The sequence below is a fragment of the Podarcis filfolensis genome, assembly GCF_964270895.1.
Source record: "Podarcis filfolensis genome assembly, chromosome: 8".
NCBI lineage: Eukaryota > Metazoa > Chordata > Lepidosauria > Squamata > Lacertidae > Podarcis > Podarcis filfolensis.
In genome coordinates, this window is record NC_139611.1 from 73,642,591 (window position 1) to 73,662,635 (window position 20,045).

The 20,045-nt window shown below is 45.2% G+C and overlaps 2 protein-coding genes and 1 long non-coding RNA gene across 6 annotated transcripts in view; 1 reads left to right on the forward strand and 2 right to left on the reverse strand.

Annotated features, from left to right (window-relative positions):
- Positions 1-438: 438 nt before the first annotated feature.
- LOC310769055 (uncharacterized protein) overlaps positions 439-20,045 on the reverse strand; it is a 272,930-nt gene continuing 253,323 nt past the window's right edge. Inside the window, exons 1-7 of one of the 4 annotated variants that reach the window (XM_083628131.1) lie at positions 9,020-9,320; positions 8,113-8,295; positions 6,966-7,155; positions 5,406-5,552; positions 3,780-3,911; positions 2,258-3,125; positions 439-757 (exon numbers count right to left, since the gene is read on the reverse strand). In XM_083628131.1, the coding sequence (XP_083484257.1) occupies positions 3,037-3,125; positions 3,780-3,911; positions 5,406-5,552; positions 6,966-7,155; positions 8,113-8,136 (582 nt within the window). In that variant the 5' untranslated portion in view covers positions 8,137-8,295; positions 9,020-9,320 and the 3' untranslated portion in view covers positions 439-757; positions 2,258-3,036. Of the gene's footprint in view, positions 758-2,257; positions 3,126-3,779; positions 3,912-5,405; positions 5,553-6,965; positions 7,156-8,112; positions 8,296-9,019; positions 9,321-20,045 lie in introns of those variants that run through there. The other 3 variants (XM_083628133.1, XM_083628132.1, XM_083628134.1) reach the window with 3 other exon arrangements.
- Positions 10,124-19,176, reverse strand: LOC310769043 (uncharacterized protein). The gene is made up of 5 exons (XM_083628107.1): positions 19,024-19,176; positions 16,192-16,390; positions 13,646-13,792; positions 12,084-12,218; positions 10,124-10,438 (listed from the first exon to the last, which is right to left on the reverse strand). The coding sequence occupies exons 1-5, from the start codon at positions 19,039-19,041 to the stop codon at positions 10,329-10,331; spliced, it is 609 nt and encodes a 202-aa protein (XP_083484233.1). The 5' UTR covers positions 19,042-19,176; the 3' UTR covers positions 10,124-10,328.
- LOC310769222 lies at positions 12,225-13,743 on the forward strand. Its single transcript, XR_014551543.1, has 2 exons — positions 12,225-12,746; positions 12,991-13,743. It is a non-coding gene; the product is annotated as an uncharacterized lncRNA (long non-coding RNA).

Genomic DNA, 20,045 nt, shown 5'->3' on the forward strand with positions numbered 1-20,045 from the left:
TATTTGCTTGCCTAGCCAGCATCCTTTGAGATAGGCAGCTTTTTGGTTCTTGCATTGATGTGTCTCCTGCAGGAGAACAATGTCTGGATCAGGGCTTTTTTCAGCTGGAACTCACCATAAATCAGTTTTGGCACCTCTCAGGTGGGCACCATTGCCATTCTAAGAGAACTGTAAAGTCTGATTGGGAATGTACTATACAAACTTAATGGGCAGGTCTGTATTTTAAGGTATATATGTATCAATTGGTTATCACTGTACTTTAATTGTGCATCTATGCATATTCTGCAGTATCCATAGAATATTTTTTATCTGCTTTTTGGTTGAAATGACCAAGATGGTTTCAACAACAACAACAAAACTTGGATGGAACTGAATTGACTATCAAATACCCATTCTCCTCCCTCCACACATTCTACACCTATAAAACATACAGATATATTAATGCAGATGTTATGTGCCAGAACAGTTTATTTTGATCATGAATTTCACCAATTGTGAAAAAAGAGAACCCAGGAGGCCAGAGAATCCAATATTACTAGGCTCCAATATTCTTCTGTGGAATTCAAAAGTAGGAGACTTTTCCTCTCCCCTATCTACCCTTCATGGTCATTCTGCTTTGAGGAGTTCTCAGGATCATAGCATTTGGCTTCATATGATTTTGATATAATTATTGTATATTTTAAAAGTTTTCCTTGAAAGGCACACAAGTCTTCAGATGCACAGCCTTGGAATGTCAGTTTCCATGTGAACGTCCAATCTGGGAAATTAAAAATCATAAGGTTTGCATGAGTTTGGATTATGATGGTTATTTAAACTCATTGTGCTTAGAACCAACCCACTATATGATTAATATGGCTACCAGATATCCTTGGTGCATGCCTTAGAAACCTTACCCTGTGAGCAAAATTAAACCTAGCAGTTGGCCTAATTTCACCCTTTTACCAATTCCAAATCACTTGCCTTCAACTGACGTTCTACTACATCAGATATGTGGCCCGTAAATTCACTGCTACAGCGAAACAACTGGGATTTTTTGAAAACCACTCTGAATTGCTGCTTGAGAAGCAGGGCTTGCAGACATAGCCAAGGAGCCGGACCCCTTGTTGAAAGAAAGGTATGGTCCTTAAAAAGTTGGTTATATTGTTTATGTATGCTACCATCGCAGCCAGAATTTTGTATGCACAGTTCCAACAAAAGTGGAGTGGGCTTTAAAACTATTGGTTTTAAACTACCGTATTTTTCACTCTATAGGACACACTTTTTCCCCTCCAAAAATTAAGGGGAAATGTGTGTGCGTCCTATGGAGCGAATGCAGGCTCCTTGGCTTCAGCGATAGCAACGCGAAGCCTCCAAAGCGCAGAGGGAGCACTCCCTCTGCATTCCGGAGGCTTCACGTTGCTTTCGCTGAAGCCTGGAGAGCGAGAGGGGTTGGTGCGCACCGACCCCTGTCGCTCTCTAGGCTTCTAGGCTCCCGCTGTGCTCCAGAGGCTTCAGGTTCCTTTCGCTGAAGGGTAGGTGCCCCTTCAGCTAAGCGGGAGGAGAAATGGAAGGGGCTCCGTTTCTCCTGACGCTTCACTGAAGGGTCGCTGTACAGAGTGGGAGAGAATTTTTTTTCTTGTTCTCCCCCTCTAAAACAAGGTGTATCCTATGGTCGGGTGCGTCCTATAGAGTGAAAAATGCGGTATATGAAATGGACAGCAAAAAATAAGATGACCAAACTAGCATTGCATCAGGTGCAACCCAAAGGCTACACTCAGATGACGCTTCTTTTCCTTTTCCCAATATTTCCTTATCATCTGTTAATTTTTGCATTTTAAGTGATCTTTCACACAACATAAAAGCCAGATCTAGTGGAATCTAGCAGATGTTTAGCACTAATTTAGCACTAATCTCCATGATAATGGTTTCCAGAAAAGAAATCCCTCAGCAGTCATGTTGACTCAAAATTGCCTGGCACCCTTGGGTACAATGGAGGACACTGCCCTGTTGCCGGTGTTGATGTAAGAGTCAGCTGTCAGTCAGCTTTTGTACATGGATTAGGAGGCCAATCTCATCTTGCCCTTTGCCTCAGGCAGCAAAATGCCTGGGGGCAGCCCCATGAATGACTGAGAAAAATGCATTCATCTCTATCTATAGCTATAGGTGTCATGTGGAACTAAGATGGAGACATAAGTATTATCTTGGAAACAGAAGAAATATCTTTTGTTTCAGAGCAAGAAACAAATTTGCTTTTCAGTAGTGGCAATGTGAAAATAACCTAGTAGCAGCTGGGATACTGCAAGTGTTCCTGTAGGACTATATTGGTATTGCACAAATGCCCTTCAGGATCCCAAATGGGTCCTGATGTGGTGACATGACTGCTGAGATTATGAATGTCTATTGTCCATTTGGACTCCAGGACCCAACATTTGCCCCACAGAGTAGAATGCCTGTGCTTGATCAGTGCCTGTGAGATGACCAATGAACCACACATTAAAGATACTATTGGAGGCAAGGATTCCTTTTTTAAAAAAAAAGTCTTGTCCAAACCACCACCAGCTCTTCAGAGTGTCCAAGACCTTCTTCAGGTCAAGCAGATGGTCCCCAGTCCCTCACCATTCATTTGACAAGAGAGGGTTTTTTTAAAAAAAATATTTAAAAATCGGATTTATTTATTGTGAATTTTGCAAGTAATATACCCCAAAATGTGGAGAGACATGGACAATTGCCCTAGACACGGAAAGGGATGTGTTCTGTGTTCGGCAGAAATGGTTAGTTGTTAAATATCGCTGAAGAGGCCACACCCCTGGGGAAGTTCAAGCAGGGCAGAAGACAGCTTTTCAGAAGTGACGTTGCGGAAACAGGCATCTCCCAGAGTCCCTTCCCTCTCCAAAACATCAGCACTGTGCATTGTCCAAACAGGCTCCAGGACCGTTGAGCTTGTTTCAGAGAGCAGAATGCCTATTATGGTGGGCACGGCCCAGCAAATATCTCATTACAAGACCCTCCTATCTGCTGGTGTGACGGACCAAGGGAACTTTATTTGCTCTGCAGTTGTCATGGTGCTTCTTCTGCTGGGGTTATTTGGGTGGCTGCCTTTTTCTGGGCTGAGACCAAGTGCATGTACCACCATAGGTTGACTGTAGCTGAAAAAGAAACAGAAAAAGTAGAGGCCTTTAACCACCTGCCTACTTCCTTTAAAGCAGGTGTGGCAAAACCTTTGCCCTCCAGCTGTTGCTGAGCTACCACTCCCCATCATCCCTGTCTACAATTCCCCAGAGTGGGTTAACAACCAATCCTTCAGCCCAGGGAATTCTGGGAATTGCAGCTCTGTGAGGGGAACAGGGGGTCTCCTCCCGGGAACCTGAACAAACGACAATTCCCAGGGTTCTTTGGGAGAAGTCACAACTGCTTCTCCCAAGTGCTTTAAATGTACAGTGCAGATGTGGACTAAACACTATCTGTGTATGCCAAAGGCAGAAATCCCAAAGCCTGTCCCTTGCACTGATAATGCTTATTTATTTGGGATCCTTTGGCGTGGGTCTTTTTTTAAGCCACAACAAATGCTTTGAAAATATTCTGCCCTCCCTCCTCGTTTAAGGACAATTTAACTTTGTGTGCACATTAGCATGTGGAGCTTGCAGAATTTTGCCCTGACATTCCTGTCCACCTGGCATTGCTTGACTACACAGCTCTGGATTCTAGCTTAAATGAGACATCCCTCTGCTTTAGATTGTTGGGCCAGACTACTGAGTTCACCATCTCACTCCACACCCTCTGGCCTGCCAGGGTATATTTACCTAAGGCGAAGAACAGAACAAAGACAAAGCAACCAAGGAAGAAATCCTGGCAGGGTGACAGGAGCACAGCATCATCTACTGAAGTTCTGAGCTTTGTGTATATAATCACTAGAGCAGTCAGCATGCAGATTGCTGCAGGCAAAGAAGAGAGTATTAGGGTTGTGGCGTCCTTCATGACCCCCTAACAGCTTATCCCCGCTCTCCAGATGTCATTGGACTACAACTCCCATCAGCCCCAGACAGCATGGCCAGTAGTCAGGGAGATAATGATAGGATCCGTAGTCCAACACACCTGAGGGGCATCAGGTTGGGGGATGCTGGGAGCATTACAAGCCTTTAAATTCCCCTCCATGCATTATATAGGGGAAGTTTCAGGAGGGAGGAAATGGGAAATGGCACCTGACCTCTCCCCTTTCTGTTCCCAGAAACCTCCCCTCCTCCCCAATAAAAGATAGTATTATTGGGATAGTTCTTCGGTCACCATTCCTGAAAACAAAAATTGGCTCAGACTGGAGGGATCTGCTCTTTTGCAATGAGCACAGAAGCAGACTTCTGGTGGTTCCCTCATTGCAAGAAGCAAAGCTACAAGGAACCAGGCAGAGGGCCTTCTCGGTAGTGGCGCCCACCCTGTGGAACACCCTCCCACCAGATGTCAAAGAGCTAAACAACTACCTAACATTTAGAAGACATCTGAAGGCAGCCCTGTTCAGGGAAGGTTTTAATGGGTGACTATTATTCATCTACTACCCTGTTGTTTACTGGGTCTCAACCGTCCTCTATCAACTGTAAGGTTTCCTTTCCTTTCCCCCCGCGCCGTCACTGATTCTCCAGGGCATTTTTTGGTTTGTTTTTGTTTAATGCCAAGCCTAAATAAAATGTCTTTAAAGCTCAAACACTTACTCACTGTATGTGTGTGCACGCACACACCCCTCCCGCCCCCCGCAATATGGTGTAGTCATTAGAGTGCTCGACTAGGACCTGAGAGGCAAGGGTTCAAATCCTACCTCAGCCATGAAGGCCGCTGGGTAACCTTGGATCAGGTCACCGTCTCTCAGCCCAAACTACCTCACAGGGTTGCCGTGATAATTAAATGCAAAAGTTGAGAACTAGGAGTTCCCCTACCCTCCAACATTTCTCCAATGAAAATAGGGACAACCTATTCCATAATAACAATAACAATAATGTTATTATTTATACCCTACTCATCTGAATGGGTTGCCCCAGCCATTCTGGGTGGCTTCCAATATATATAAAAACATAATAAAAGGTTAAATATTAAAAAATATTCCCTATACAGGGCCGCCTTCAGATGTCTTCTAAAGATTGTAGAGTTACTTGTCTACTTGGCTTGGGGGGGTTGCATAACTCCATACCCTCCAACATTTCTGCAGTGAAAATAAGGATGTCCTAAGGAAATGTGAGACATTCTGGGATCAGATCAGAAACCGAGACGGCTTCTGTAAATCTGGGACTGTCCCTGGATAATAGGGACACTTGGAGGGTCTGAGCTCTTTGGAGGAAAGGTGGGATGCAAATGCAACAATAATGAATAAAATCTGCGGCTGTAATATAAAGGCATCCTGTTACTCTACCACCCTTCGTAGATGTATGGCATATACATAATACCTGCAATGAAGTTAGTCACAAACGACATCATGGCTTTGTCAGTATTCTCTTTCAAACAGTGAGAAAAAGAAGTCCACGATGTGATCAAGGCCGTTAAACCACAGCCAATGGCTATTATCAAAAGGGCCCGTACAACAAATAGATATACTAAAGGAAAGAGAAAATAACAAGTACATATAAAGTTGTCTTACTATAATGTGTCACTCTACTGAGAGAAAAGAGTTTCAGACTACGACCTGGGCAGCGGTCTCCACCCAGCCATGAATACTCATTGAGTGACCTTGGGCCAGTGCTCTCTCTCATTGTCCCCTTGACAGGGTCCTTGTGAGGCTAAAAACGGGGAGTGTGGAAACAACTATGTCAGGATGGGGAAATTTGTGGTCCTCCAGCTGCTGGTGGTGTCCCAACTCCCCATCACGATGGTGGAAGTTGTCGTTCAGCAACATCTGGAAAGCCAAAGGTTTGCCATACCTGGGTTAACTCCACAAAGCCCCATAGCCCTGACCTGGGCATTTACAGTTCCACAAGAACACCAGCCATTGGCCAGGCTAGTCAAGGAATTTGTTTGTTTTTCATTCGGTTTAGGCTTTTGTCTAGAAAGACAGTTCTTTTTGCTCAGACCTATGGGTAAAAAGGGGACGCGGGTGGCGCTGTGGGTTAAACCACAGAGCCTAGGGCTTGCCGATCAGAAGGTCGGAGGTTTGAATCCCCATGACGGGGTGAGCTCCCGTTGTTTGGTCCCTGCTCCTGCCAACTTAGCAGTTCAAAAGCACGTCAAAGTGCAAGTAGATAAATAGATACCGCTCCAGCGGGAAGTAAACGGCGCTTCCGTGCACTGCTCTGGTTCACCAGAAGTGGCTTAGTCATGCTGGCCACATGAGCCGGAAGCTGTATGCCAGCTCCCTCGGCCAATAAAGCGAGATGAGCGCTGCAACCCCATAGTCGGTTACGACTGGACCTAATGGTCAGGGGTCCCTTTACCTTTTTATGGGTAAAAAGCTTCCCCCTAAGAAAGTAGCTCAGTTTCCACTAACTGGAAGCTGATCTTATGATGAGCACCTGTGTTACCTCATCTAGGTGGGTACCTCAAGTCCACAATGGCAGTTTGATAATTCCTCAGTTGTGAGATAACACACTTCCTTTAAAGTTCTGAAAAGCCAAATCCTTTTGAAAAACTACATCCTACAGCCTGATTGGCTAGGAAGACAGACCAGTTGTTAGGCCAAATTCTGGAAAGTTACTCATATCCCTTTCTTTGGTGCCTCTCATTTGCCTTGACTGACACCTGGGCTATAGCAAATATTATAAAATGTCAGCAGCGATCCCTCCTCTAGAAGGAAGCCTGGCTCAGAAAGGGCTGGTGCCGGTGCCAGTGTGGTGTAGTGGTTAGGGTGTAGGACTAGGATCTGGGAGACCAGGATTCAAATCCTGTCTTGGCCATGAAATCCACTGGATTGCCACATTGCATAATTTAGGCAGATTGTATAACTGCAACATCCCCGATTGTAACTCATTTGGCCAAGGACACTAAGCGATGTGAACACAAGTCGTGTCTCTTACCTGACCTTGCAGAAACGAGACCACATTTTTTCTGAAAGCAATAAGTCCAAACCCCCATAGTAAAATTGTTTGCCTCTGCAGAATACTCCAGCCAGTAGGGAGATATGGTGATGATTATAAGCACCAGGAAGTTGACACAGCCAGCACCATAGTGTAGTTTTTTGTAGAAATCAGGCCGGAGCTTGAAGAACTGCAGAGGGAGGGAGAGGAAAGCTCAACATCAGAATAGTAACTGGCACTGGTTCTTCAAAGCACTCCACATATGTGATGGAGAGCGACATGTGCAGAGGAGGGTGACCAGGATGATGAAGGGTCTGGAAAACAAGCCTTCAATGAGGAACGTTTGAAGGACTTGGACATGCTTAGCCTTGAGAAGACTGAGAAGTGATGTGATGGCCATCTTTAAAGACGATACCCTGAGACCTCTGGGTATAGGGCAGTATATAAATTCAATAATAAATTATATATATATATATATATATATATATATATATATATATATATATACCGTATTTTTCGCTCCATAAGACGCACTTTTTCCCTCCTAAAAAGTAAGGGGACATGTGTGTGCATCTTATGGAGCGAATGCAGGGGGGAGGCAGGCAGGAAAAGCCCCAAGAGCTGCACACAAGCTCCACGCGGCACTTGCAGGCTTTTCTCCAGGAGGGAGAAGGGACTGACGCGGCCAGTCAGTCCCTTCTCCCTTCTCGGAAAAAAGCCCGCAGGAGCCGCGCACTCCTTAAACAGTTCGCGGCTCCTGTGGGCTTTTGCGGCAGGTGGGGCTATGGCTTCTTTAGCCGCGTGCAGCCTCTCCCGGCTGGAGAGGTTGCGCGTGGCTAAAGAGGAGGCCAAGACAGCGAGTGGGATCCATCCCACTCGCTGTCTTGGCTTCTTTGCTCTTTGGGGCTGGGGGGGGGGGGACCCGGGCTTCCCCAGAAGCTCTGGGAGAAGCGGACAGGATTTTTTTTCTTGATTTCCCCCTCTAAAAACTAGGTGCGCCTTATGGTCCGGTGCGCCTTATGGAGCGAAAAATACAGTATATATCTGAAGGCTGTCACAAGAAGTGCTGTGAGATTCAAGGCCCCTTCCAGCCATTTCTTTACTGAGGTGACCTGTAAACAGGAACCCACTGCCTTGGCAATCTTACCTCTTCTGTTTTGTCAGCTTCCATGTCAAATCCACTCCCTGTTCCATGGTTTTCTCTTCATGCTTCTTTCAAAAGGGACCTAGAAGGGTTCTCCCCCTGCTCTTCCAAATATCTTAGATGATCGATTGTTTCCCCTTAGGGATTTCTCCCCCTTCTCACTACTGCACACACATAAAGTAAAGGCTGAAAAATATTTTCAATGTAGGCAGGTCATATGCGCATCAAACTTACTAGTCTAACACATCCTCAAAACACACTCCCACTCTGTGACCAGGGTTATAACTAGTGCTGATTTTCTAGAAAAAGAGGTGCTGGAACTCACTGCAAATGCCTCGTTATAAGGACAGTGGTGCCCACCTGAGAGGTGCTGGAACTGAGTTCTGGCGAGTTCCAGCTGAAAAAAGCCCTGGTTATAAGCAACCTTACATGCCTCTAGTCAACAGAGGAAGGGGTTGAGTGTAACAAGTAGGGGGGAAATGCACTTTGTGGTTCCCCACCAAACTCTGGCCCTTCCTCTCTCCTGCATGAAGCAGCCATGAGAAACTAGTTACCTTCGTGCAGGTTTAGAATCCCAAGCCATCATTGTAAGTAAGAATAAGCAGTGAGTAAAGAACCTTTCTTCCCCCTTTAACAATGGGAGTGTGTTTTATTTTATATTTTTAAAGCGGTGTGTGTATTAGACATAAAACACACACAAAAAGGGTGATGGCTACATCCGGCTTCCAAGCTCTTAACTCTGCTCTAAAATAGAAAGCAATTTTACCCAAGAATTTCAATCTCGCATCTTCAGCCCACAGCCCACAACCCAATGCCTTTGTTTATGCCAGAAATGCCCATTTCACTCCCTGGCAAGGCAGGTTTCGTGATCGCAAAGAGGCTGTGAATATGTTCAGGCAAATGCACTTACAAGGTCTCTCTGATAACCCATTATGTTGCTTTCCAGGTGGGGCAGAGATGCTGTATAAGCTGTCATTAATATTGCTAGGGTTCTTGTTATCCTGGAAATGTCCTGTGGCTCAGGACTGCAGTAAGTGGAGGAGCGGAAGCACAAAGACCCCCCCCCCAACACACTCTTGCTTTTGGTTTCACCACAATTGAGCCTGAAAAAAGAAAGCTTCAACTATCTCCCATTCCAGCCATGCTCTCTACGCTCCTCTTTGTTTGCACTCCTCTCTTGTCCTGACCCTAACAACAAAATGGCCGCCCAGCTTCCAAGAGTCTTGGCTTCCAACTGCCATGGAATCTTCCCTCTGTCCAGGAATAGAGTCTCGAGGAGAGAGACCAGAGCAGCTGCCTTTCATTAGGAGAAATCCTCTTTTGTTCCTCGGGAGAAATTCACACTAAAATGGTGATTGACATAAGGGCTTTTAAAAATAACAACAATGACAAAACGGGGGTGTGTGTGTGCCAATTGCTGCAGAAGTGTGGAGAGCTGAAATTTTCATTTGTTTATTTATTGTGTTTACATCCCCAACGTTTTCTCCAAGGTGGCATACATAGCTCTCCCTCTCCTCATTTAATCTCTGCAACAACCCTGTAAGGTAGGTCAGACTTAGAGGCAGCGACTGGCTCAATGTCGCTCAGCGAGCTTCATAGCTGAGTGAGGATTATGAACTTTCAGGTCTTAGTTGAAGACTCCAACCACTAAGCCATACTGGCTATAAACTTGGAAATACGAGGAAACTGAGATAACTGGAATGGGCAGGTTCTTACATTCCTTCTGTTGGGAGGTAGTTGGGGGCTGTCCTGGCCATGAGACATCACTACATCCAGCAAAACCGGGTGCAAACATGGATGGGACTGGTGGAATGAAGCAGGCATGGTTGGGGGAGCAGCCTGGAGATGCCAACTCAATCCCTGCCTACATATGAGGCAACAGGCAAGACTGAAAAATCAATAACCCTGAGTAGCACTGATTAGTACAGAGACAAAAAATAGCCATGAGGTATTGGAGAATTATGTGATCATCTGTTGTCTTGCCCCTGACTGAGAAACGTCCAGATGTCAACTGTTTTTATTATTTTATTTTTCAATGTTGCTGAGTAAAAGTGATGTGGGTAAAAATTGAGAGTAAAGTAATCAGCTGTTCCGGGAAGATGTGGAGGCCACCAGGTTGGCCAAGGCAGACCATCCTAAACCATTATCCAACCATGTTCCAGGTCCCCATGTTTAACTCCAATAGGGAAACATCTGTGGTTGTAGACATGGACTATGGTCTACAATTGCAGCTCTGTGTGGTGGTGTGTACTCTTCTCTGGGGATATTTCCACACACAACCTCTCCTCTGCTGAAGTGAAGCCCAAGTGCCGCAGCAGGCTCTGTGTGCCTGGAAAAGGGGGAAAGAGTGGGTCATAACGAATCATCCTGCAACTTGGCTGTTTCACGGTGCATTTTTTTGTAACTAGTAAAGACGCCCAGATGACAGTGTCACCAAAGTAGTTTCAGGTGAGCACTAACAACTTCAGCCAACCCACCCGTGTTAAAGGACACTATCATGCTGACATGGTGAGTCATAGCTCAGTGTGCAAACACTCAACAATCCTGCAAAAATATTCAGCAACCCCCAGCTGAAAACTGGTGGAGGGGAAGTCCCGTCTGTAGCCACTGAGAGTCACTGTCTGAGGGGAGAAAAAGCACTGAGTCAGCATAAGGTCGCTATGAGTTCCTATTATGCATAGTGTCATCTTTCCTAAAGATAAAGGTAAAGGGACCCCTGACCATTAGGTCCAGTCGTGACCAGCTCTGGGGTTGCGGCGCTCATCTCGCTTTATTAGCCGAGGGAGCCGGCGTACAGCTCATGTGGCCAGCATGACTAAGCCGCTTCTGGTGAACCAGAGCAGCACATGGAAACGCCGTTTACCTTCCCGCCGGAGTGGTACCTATTTATCTACTTGCACTTTGACGTGCTTTCAAACTGCTAGGTTGGCAGGAGCAGGGACTGAGCAACGGGAGCTCACCCCGTTGCGGGGATTCGAACCGCCGACCTTCTGATCAACAAGTCCTAGGCTCTGTGGTTTAACCCACAGTGCCACCCGCGTCCCTGTCATCTTTCCTAGGAATGCTGGAAAAAAACAAGCAACCTTTGCTTTGAAAAAGGTTATGGGAACCTATTTATCCCATATTAATGATACTGCTAGTGATGTGTTTGTTTTGAAAGCTTCAACAAATCAAGGACCTCTTTAATGCTCATCAGTCTCTGCTCTTCTAACTGGCCAGCGTGGTAACATTCTGCTCACTGAACACCTTCTTGTGGAAACAGGGAAACAGAATCTACAAGTCACTTCCATTCATATTGCAGTTTCTATAGGGAGCCTAGAGAAAGGTGAGCTTTTCCCTACTGAGAGTTCTATGCAGACGACCCCTTGGAACTTTGACCTCTTTCTGTGTAATAGATATTACTCTTTAAATTAATGGCATGGCAAACCAAAACCCTTCTATCTTCAATAGCAATGAGGACGCAGATGGTAAAGCAAGAACTTCCTTTTGATATGTAAATTCATCTCTATTCTTTTTATGTATTTCATGCTGTTTGTATCAAGTGTCATGTGGGACTGGTCAGTTTCAGATACTCTCTGTTTCTAAATTTCCCAGCCTTAAGTGCCCCCCCCCAATTTCCACATTAGTTTTGTGAACTTTTCTTCAGGAAGTCTGCCTGAAAATCTGCATGCACTTTCACAGAACAAGATACCTTTTCACCTTGCCATGTCTCATTATGGTGTCCTTGTCTAGACTAGCACTCCAATAACAACAACATGAAAAAGAACAACATCAATGCACAAATTCAGTCTCTCACTCCCACAAATTATGTGGAGTCCCTTGCATTTGGGGAAATCCCAGGGGTCAGCACACCCTGAGAAATCTACCTTCATGATCTTGTCAGGTGAGAATGTAGACTAGCTCTCCTAGACTCCCAGCTTCACCTACATCCCATTCCTTCCCACCTGTGCCATGGTCCCATTGTGTGTACTCACCCAAGAGAAAGCACAAGATGCAGACAAAGCAAGCTAGGAAGAAACCGCAGAAAGGTGTGAGGCGAGTGCCATCTGTATCTACTTCGGTTCTAAGCTTCATGTCTGTAATCACCAGAGAGCACACCAGGATGATCCCTGCAGGCAAAGGGAAAGAAGCGTTGGGGTGATGTGTGTCCCTCCTTGCCTTTGGAGCCTGGTTTCTCTTTCTGTCCCTGTTCATCTCCTCCACTCTTCCCACATTCCACCATCTTCAGCTGACCAGAGGTCTCCCTTGCCATTAAGCAATCCCGCCCATTATTCCATGCTGCCGTGTTGCTGCTGGTTGTCAGGACTTCAAAGCACTATGCAGGACTCTCTTCAAGCACCCAACTGGCTGGTTGTCAGAGTTTGTAAAGGGCTGTGTGGGGTGCTGTTCACAGTGCTTTGCAAATCCTCTGTTGGCTCTGCACCATCTTTACCTGCACACCTGATTTCATATATGCATGCAACTCCAAAGTTCATGTAATCAAAATCATCACACGTCTGTCCAAGACGCCATTCCCACCTTCCATTGCTGTTTCCTCATCCAATGTCTTAAATTCTAAATTCCAGTGGAGTAAAGACCTGTCTTACTTGTTGTTTGTGATGTTCTAGGTATGCAGCTAGCACAATATAAATATAATCGTCATAATGTACAGTGGTACCTCAGGTTACATATGCTTCAGGTTACATATGCTTCAGGTTACAGACTCCACTAGCCCAGAAATAGTACCTCGGGTTAAGAACTTTGCTTCAGGATGAGAACAGAAATCGTGCTCCAGCAGTGCAGTAGCAGCAGGAGGTCCCATTAGCTAAAGTGGTGCTTCAGGTTAAGAACAGTTTCAGGTTAAGAATGGACCTCCAGAACGAATTAAGTACTTAACCCAAGGTACCACTGTACTTTGATCTGTTATCATTACTATGGACATCAGGCACTGTGTACATTTACAGCCAGTGTGGTATAGTGGTTAGAGTGTCAGACTGGGACCTGGGAGACCAGAGTTCAGTTCTCTACTCAGCCATGAAGCTCACTGGGTTCCCTTGGGCCAGTCACTGTCTCTCGGCCTAACCCACCTCACAGGGTTGTTGTGGGGATTAAATGAGGATTGGGGAGAACCATGTACACCCCCTTGAGCTCCTTGGAAGAAAAAAAGTGGGATATAGGTGCAATAAATAAATAAAACAAAAACATTATAAGAAAGTATTTTATCATTATTACCAAGAACATCGGCCAATGTGTACATTGACTGAATTAAATCAACAAGGTTTATTTAATGTCTCATTAAAAATAGAAATTCTGTGCTCAGATGATCCTGATCAAGGATTCAAATGACCCCCTCCCACCTCTATATATTATGCCAATGGTGCAGAATTGCATATTTCCTCTGATTTAGTATGCTTTATTCTTTTTCTGTTAGTTAGGAGCAAGATGCTATTTGAGGCACTGGAGGCATACATTGCAGTGAATGGTGTTCATCTCTCCCTAGCCCCAGCCCTCTGGTTTCTGAGGTCTCAGAGACAGTGCCACATGCTTTCAAGCATACCTGTGCTGAAGTTAGCCAGAGAAGAAATCAGGGCTTCACATATCTGCACGGTTGCAAGGCGAGAGAGGAGATCCCGTGATGAAACCACAGCAATTAAACTCATAAGGACAGCTAATATTGAAAGGATCTGAGTAGCCTCCATATATCCTGGAAGGATTTTTTAAAAAAACAAAACAATTATTAAATATTAAACTTCCTTAGACTAACTCAGGCTATTGACCCACTGGTGACTCACCTGTGGCCCTCTGGTTGTCATTGGACTGCAATTCCCACCAGCCCTGGCCAGCCTGGGCAATGACCAGGAATGATAAGAGCTGTAGCCCAGCAGCCTCTGGAAGACCACATGTTCCTCACCCCATTTTTGCCCCAACTAGAATTTTGTGTGTCCAAGATCTTCTGCATCCTCCTTCCTAGATTTTTGGAGATTTGTTCCAGTCAGTATCACTCCATTGTAATACTGAAAGTATTACAATACATAGGGCCAATACACAGGGCCAACCCACCCATGAGACAAGGTGAGCTGACTGCCTCAGGCAGCAGAATCCCCTCCCACCTTGCCCCTGATGTAGATCTTGCCTCACCCCTCTTCCCTGGCAGGGAGGCGAGCACCATTTTGTTTTTTTTTGTTTTGTTTTGTTTTTTAAGATATTTTTATTAAACAATTTTTTATATAACAGAAACAAGACATACATAAACAAACATTCAACAATAATAAAACAAAAAACACGTACCACTTCATAACCCAATTTCTAAACCTTTCTTCCTCGACCTCCTCTTACTTCCCGTTTCTGTATTCCAAATTCTTACAGTTTTTCAGCGAAATCTTACCTTATTTTATTATAAATTTATGCTAATCACCCTTATTCTCTTTGTCATAATCATTACTAATAGTAACCATTTATTTTAGTCCAACATCATTCTAACTGTCTCCAATTTTATAATATTTCTTTAAATAGTCCTTAAACTTTTTCCATTCTTCTTCCGCCGCTTCTCTTCCCTGGTCTCGGATTCTGCTCGTCATCTCTGCCAGGCTCATATAGTCCATCACCTTCATCTGCCATTCTTCCAGTGTGGGTAGATCCTGTGTCTTCCAGTACTTTGCGATGAGTATTCTAGCTGCTGTTGTAGCATACATAAAGAAGGTTGTATCTGTCTTTAGCACCCCCTGGCCGACAATACCCAAGAGAAAGGCCTCTGGTTTCTTGGGGAAAGTATATTTAAATACCTTTTTCAGTTCATTATAAATCATTTCCCAGAATGCCTTAATCTTCGGGCACGTCCACCAGAGGTGAAAGAATGTGCCTTCCTTTTCCTTACATTTCCAACATTTATTATCAGGCAAATGGTAGATCTTTGCAAGTTTGACTGAGGCGAGCACCATTTTGGGGACCGCCTCAGGTTCCAAAATGTCTTGGGCCACCCCTCCAACAGCTCATTTCAGATCAGTGGCTTTGACCGTCGTGCTGAGGTCCTGAGCCTTTCCCCCAAATGATATGTCCCTGGCGAGTGTTTTATTATTTCATGAGTAATATCTGTCGCGTAAAGCAATTCTTCTTGTCTCAGAGAGAATTACATTTTTTTAAAAAAAAGCAGTGAATGTCAAATTGAAATGCACAAAAGATTTTTTTAAATTAAATAATACCTAAAAATACTCATCCTGCAACAACTAAAAAAAGCCACATCTAAAGGCCAGCCCAGCTAAAGGATGGACACCAATTAAGAGCAAAATGTCTTTGCTAACTGGATGTTCTGCCTTTCCATATAAAATGTGCAAAGCAGCAAACAAGAAAATGCATAGTGAAAGATAACCAATCAAAAGCAATAATAAACCTGTCAGCAATAGCTCAATGAGAGCTCCACCTCGTTCCGAGGAGATGGAGGTGTTTTTTGTTGGGATCATGATGGAGAGGAATGAATCTGGCCTCCCCTGCCTGCTTGCTGTGGCTCTGGTGGGAGTTGCTCTCCCCATAACACCTGTTTACTTATTTAGAATTCTTAAATCTTCCCTGTATTGCCCCCAAAGGCTTTCAAGTGGCTTTCAAAATATTTTCATGATCAAAACCATACTCAAGTCTGGTATCAAGAACAGGAGTAACCAGGTGTCTCTATAGAGCCAGAATTATCCAGGTGGCATTTTTCTGTTCTCTCTCTTTGACTTCTGCCTACTGGGTAGCAGAGCCCCCATGAATCATCTCTAAGAAAATAGATCAACTGGATCTTGCTCATGATGGAGGCACATGTTACCCTGCTGCTAGTTGAAGTGCTGGATGGACGGGAGAAAAATCCCAGTGTGTCTCGTACCTACAATGGTCCGACCCTAAATTTGGCAAAGTAGTAGAAATGTGCAGACTACAGTATGCAGTTTAAAACATGCATTAATTTGCTCAGTTGGTTGTTGTTTTTGTGGTGGTGATAGTGTTGCTAACATAGCATAATTTCAGCTTAGCATACTGCACCATTTATAGCCCTGATAATCAATTAACAATTACCCATTTGGCCCAGGAACTCCCCACCCATCCCCAATATTAACCAAGCATGCCACTTACCATTTATGACAAAAATGGCATCACATCCTAACTGATCACATATGGTCCACCATCCCAACATTAAATATTGAGCATCTTCATAATGATGCCATAGCATTAAGGGAGATCCTATGACAATTACGAGCAAGGTGAGGTTGATGCAGCACAAAGTAAAGTATGTCTTTTCCCGGAAAGTTGCCTGGCAGATCTTGAGGAGGACCTGCAGAAAGGGGAGGGGGGAGTCCAGCGTCATCAGGCATCCTTAAAATAGTAAGACATCACATTGATATGTCAGAGCAGGTGTGGGGAACTGTCCTGTTCTGGTAACAGGAAGGAGGTGATAAAACAATGCAGGTTGCTTGTTTCAGTACCATGGAGACCTCCTAGTGAGCAATGTACTCTAATAAGGCTTGGGATAGTCACACTCCAGTCCACCTCGTCTAGGCTACGTCTCCTTTTGAACAACTAGAGTCTCTTAAAGGATCAGCCCTCTGGCCTGATGAATGGCACTTCTCCTGCACTCCATAGGCTCCTACCAGATGTGTTCTCTGTGCCATTGGACTTGCAAGGTGGTTTGGGAGGTGCTCATTGTTGAATTAAGCCTTGTCAGAGGAACTTGGCCACTCTCCAGGTGCCCGGCTTGATTCCATGTTGGCCTCCCCCGTCAGCGACTCCCGGCAAGACAAGGCGAGGTCTCTATCGGCCGATCCTCCTCAACGTGAGAAGAACACAACCACTCCCCCCTGCCATCCCCAGGGAGGGGAGAGAGACAGACAGAAATGTATTTACATGCCTTTATTTCTGTCTTTCAGCAGTGCAGAGGAAACATGTCTGCACCCTCTCACATCAGCAGCCACAGCAGAGAGAATAACTCCACCCATGTACTTCCAGTACAGGGTCATGTGACACTCTGAGCTAACATCCGGTGCTCAGTGCACATAATAGACTGTCCCTTGTTCCCACGGTACAGTCCCATAACATCAACATCCTGTTTGGCTTTCCAGCCACCTGGAGCACTCAGCAGCATTGCTCCTTTTTCGTAACATCCTCCCCCAAAAGAATCAATGCGTGTTGCGGCATGCATAGCGTGATCCAGAGAAGAAAACAAACAGTTGTTATACACATAACACTCCCCTGTTGTTTCAGTTCCACCCTTGGAACTACCCGCCACTGGTTTCCCCAGTGTACCTCTCTGGTTGTCTGGTTTCCAAGGAATGAGTGCATCTGCATTACCTTGGCTAGCAGCTCTCTGTTGTGTCTTTGTCTCTGACTTAGACACAGCTCCAACCTGTCCCCGGTTGTGTACAACAGCAACACATGCAACAGCTAAGTTAGCAAACTCTTCTGAGTACCTTTTGGGTGGTTCACCCTTTGTAACTCTCTCAGACCTGCGTATGAGGTGCTGATCCTCTCTGCTCACTGGTTCAGCCTCAGGACTCTTAGGAGAACCAGTTCCAACAGTAAACAGTGGTTCATCCTTCACTTGTGAAGGTCTATCCATTGTGTGAGATTTCCTCTCAATGACTGTGACAACTGAGCTCTCTGAGCTATCACTGTCACTCTCAGTACCACTGTACTCTGTGAAATCATCATCATCATCTGAATCGTCCTCTGTGGGAAATGTGTGTTCTATCACTCTCTCCTGTTCAGGAGAACTCTCTAGAAATTTTGTGAGAATCACCTGACCAGATTCAGACAAAAGGACAAAGGAAGCTCCCTTATACGGAATGAGACTATTTGGTCCACCTCAGTAGAGAATGGTCCATTTGGAAGAATGGGGAAATGCCCAAGAAACCTCAGTCTGCCCTCAAAAAATCCTCACATGCCTGCCTTCTTACTTCGAACCACTTGAGAGGTAGCACTATCTGTCAGTTTCCAGGCCTTCCTTAGTTTTAGTGTTTACCCTTGTAGAACATAACTTGGGAAGCCGATGGGGACAAAACTAGCATTAGTTGGCTCTGCTCTGGGATTCTTCTGAACAGAGTTCCACCTGCCCTAACTGCACTACACATTTGAAGCAATATCATGTCGCCTTAAACAGACACAGCTTCCTCCAGGCAGAGGGCCTTCTCAGTAGTGGCACCCGCCGTGTGGAACGCCCTCCCATCAGGTGTCAAGGAAGTAAACAACTGTCTGATTTTAGAAGACATCTGAAGGCAGCCCTGTTTAGGGAATTTTTTAATGTTTGATCTTTTATTTTTTACTTTTTTCAAATCCTGTTGGAAGCCACCCGGAGTGGCTGGGGAAACCCAGCTGGATGGGTGGGGTATATATTATTACTCCAAAGGATCCTAGCAGCTGTGGTTTGCTAAGCGCGTTGAGAGATGTTAGGAAAACCCCTTTCCTCCCCATGCAGAGATACAGTTTTCAGAGTTCCCTGGAAGAGGGATTGATTGTTAAACCCCACCAGAGTGTTGGACCCTCCGCTCCTGGAAAAGGATGCCAACTGCCTGTGCTTCCCAGTTCATTTTCCACACATTTGTCCCTAGAAGAAAGGGGTAAAGAGGAAGGAGGGGGGGATGACTGGAAGGCAGAGGGGCAAGAACTATATGGAACTTAAAAACACAAAAGGACCTCTTGGATCAGGCCACTAGCTCATCTACACAAGCATAATATTCTCTCAGTGGCCAACCAGATACCTGAGGGAAACATTCAAACAGGACCCGAGAACAAGAGCCCTCTCCTCTCCCACAGTTTCCAGCTACTAGTATTCAGAAGCATTACTGCCGCTGGAAAAAAGTTTGTGAATAAAGGAGCAGCTTGCCGGAGTCTTGCCTACTCTGTCTTCTTGACCAGATGCAAGATACAAAATGATTTGGTAGCATATTCTTGGGTCTGTGGATTGGGGTGTACCTTATTGCTCAGTATCATCTCTCCCTATAGTTGGTTCTGTCCTTCAGCATCAGATCACAGGAACACTGTCTCCTTTCCTCTGTGCTGCTCATCTAGCAAGCATGATTCTGGGTGGTTTCCATGTCTGCCTTTGTGATATTTCCAATGATGTCACACACCCCTCTTTCTGCCTAGACCTAACAATCCCCAGCTCCCATGGGAACAATGAAAGTCATGTTTTAATAGCAATGTACTAGCTGTCCTGAGGGACGCAGGTGGCACTGTGGGTTAAACCACAGAGCCTCTGGTGCTTGCTGAATGGAAGATTGGCAGTTCAAATCCCTGCGACGGGGTGAGCTCCTGTTGCTCTGTCCCAGCTCCTGCCAGCCTAGCAGTTCAAAAGTATACCAGTGCAAGTAGATAAATAGGTACCGCTGCAGTGGGAAGGTAAACAGTGTTTCCATGCGCTCTAGTTTCCATCACAGTGTTCAGTTGTGCTAGAAGCGGCTTAGTCATGCTGGCCACATGACCTGGAAAGCTGTCTGTGGACAAACACTGGCTCTCCTGGCCTGAAAGAGAGATGAGCGCCGCAACCCCATAGTTGCCTTTGACTGGACTCAACTGTCCAGGGGTCCTTTACCTTTTACTAGCTGTCCTACACAAAGTTTCTTCTTTAGAATGAAAGAAGTCTCTGATTTCATACCACAGGTAGCCAATGTGGTGATTTTAGCACTCAGAAGGGTCTATTGGCAGTCTTTCAGATATTTGGGGCCTCATTTAAGACTTTAAATATCCATGTGAGCACCTTGAATTGGGCCTGGAAACTCTTCTCATCTCTTCCTCTCCTCTCCCCCCCCCCCCCAATGCCAGAAAAAGCCTCCCTTGTAGCCATTGCTTGGCTGCAGAATTGTACTACAAAATTCAGATAAGTACATGTTTTAAAGGATGGCTGTGTTCCTGCTCACATATCATTGTGCAAAAGGCAAGTGAGGTAAGTTTGCCTCTAACTGCGAACTGAATCAAATTTCTCCCTCATGTTCACC

Excerpts from the sequence above, each read along its gene's own strand:
- LOC310769043 (XM_083628107.1), bottom strand. Across the intron at positions 13,793-16,191 it reads TGCCATTTTTGTCATAAATG|GATATATGGAGGCTACTCAG; the intron begins GTAAGTGGCATG and ends AAATCCTTCCAG. Across the intron at positions 12,219-13,645 it reads TCTGGCTAACTTCAGCACAG|GGATCATCCTGGTGTGCTCT; the intron begins GTATGCTTGAAA and ends CTTTGCCTGCAG.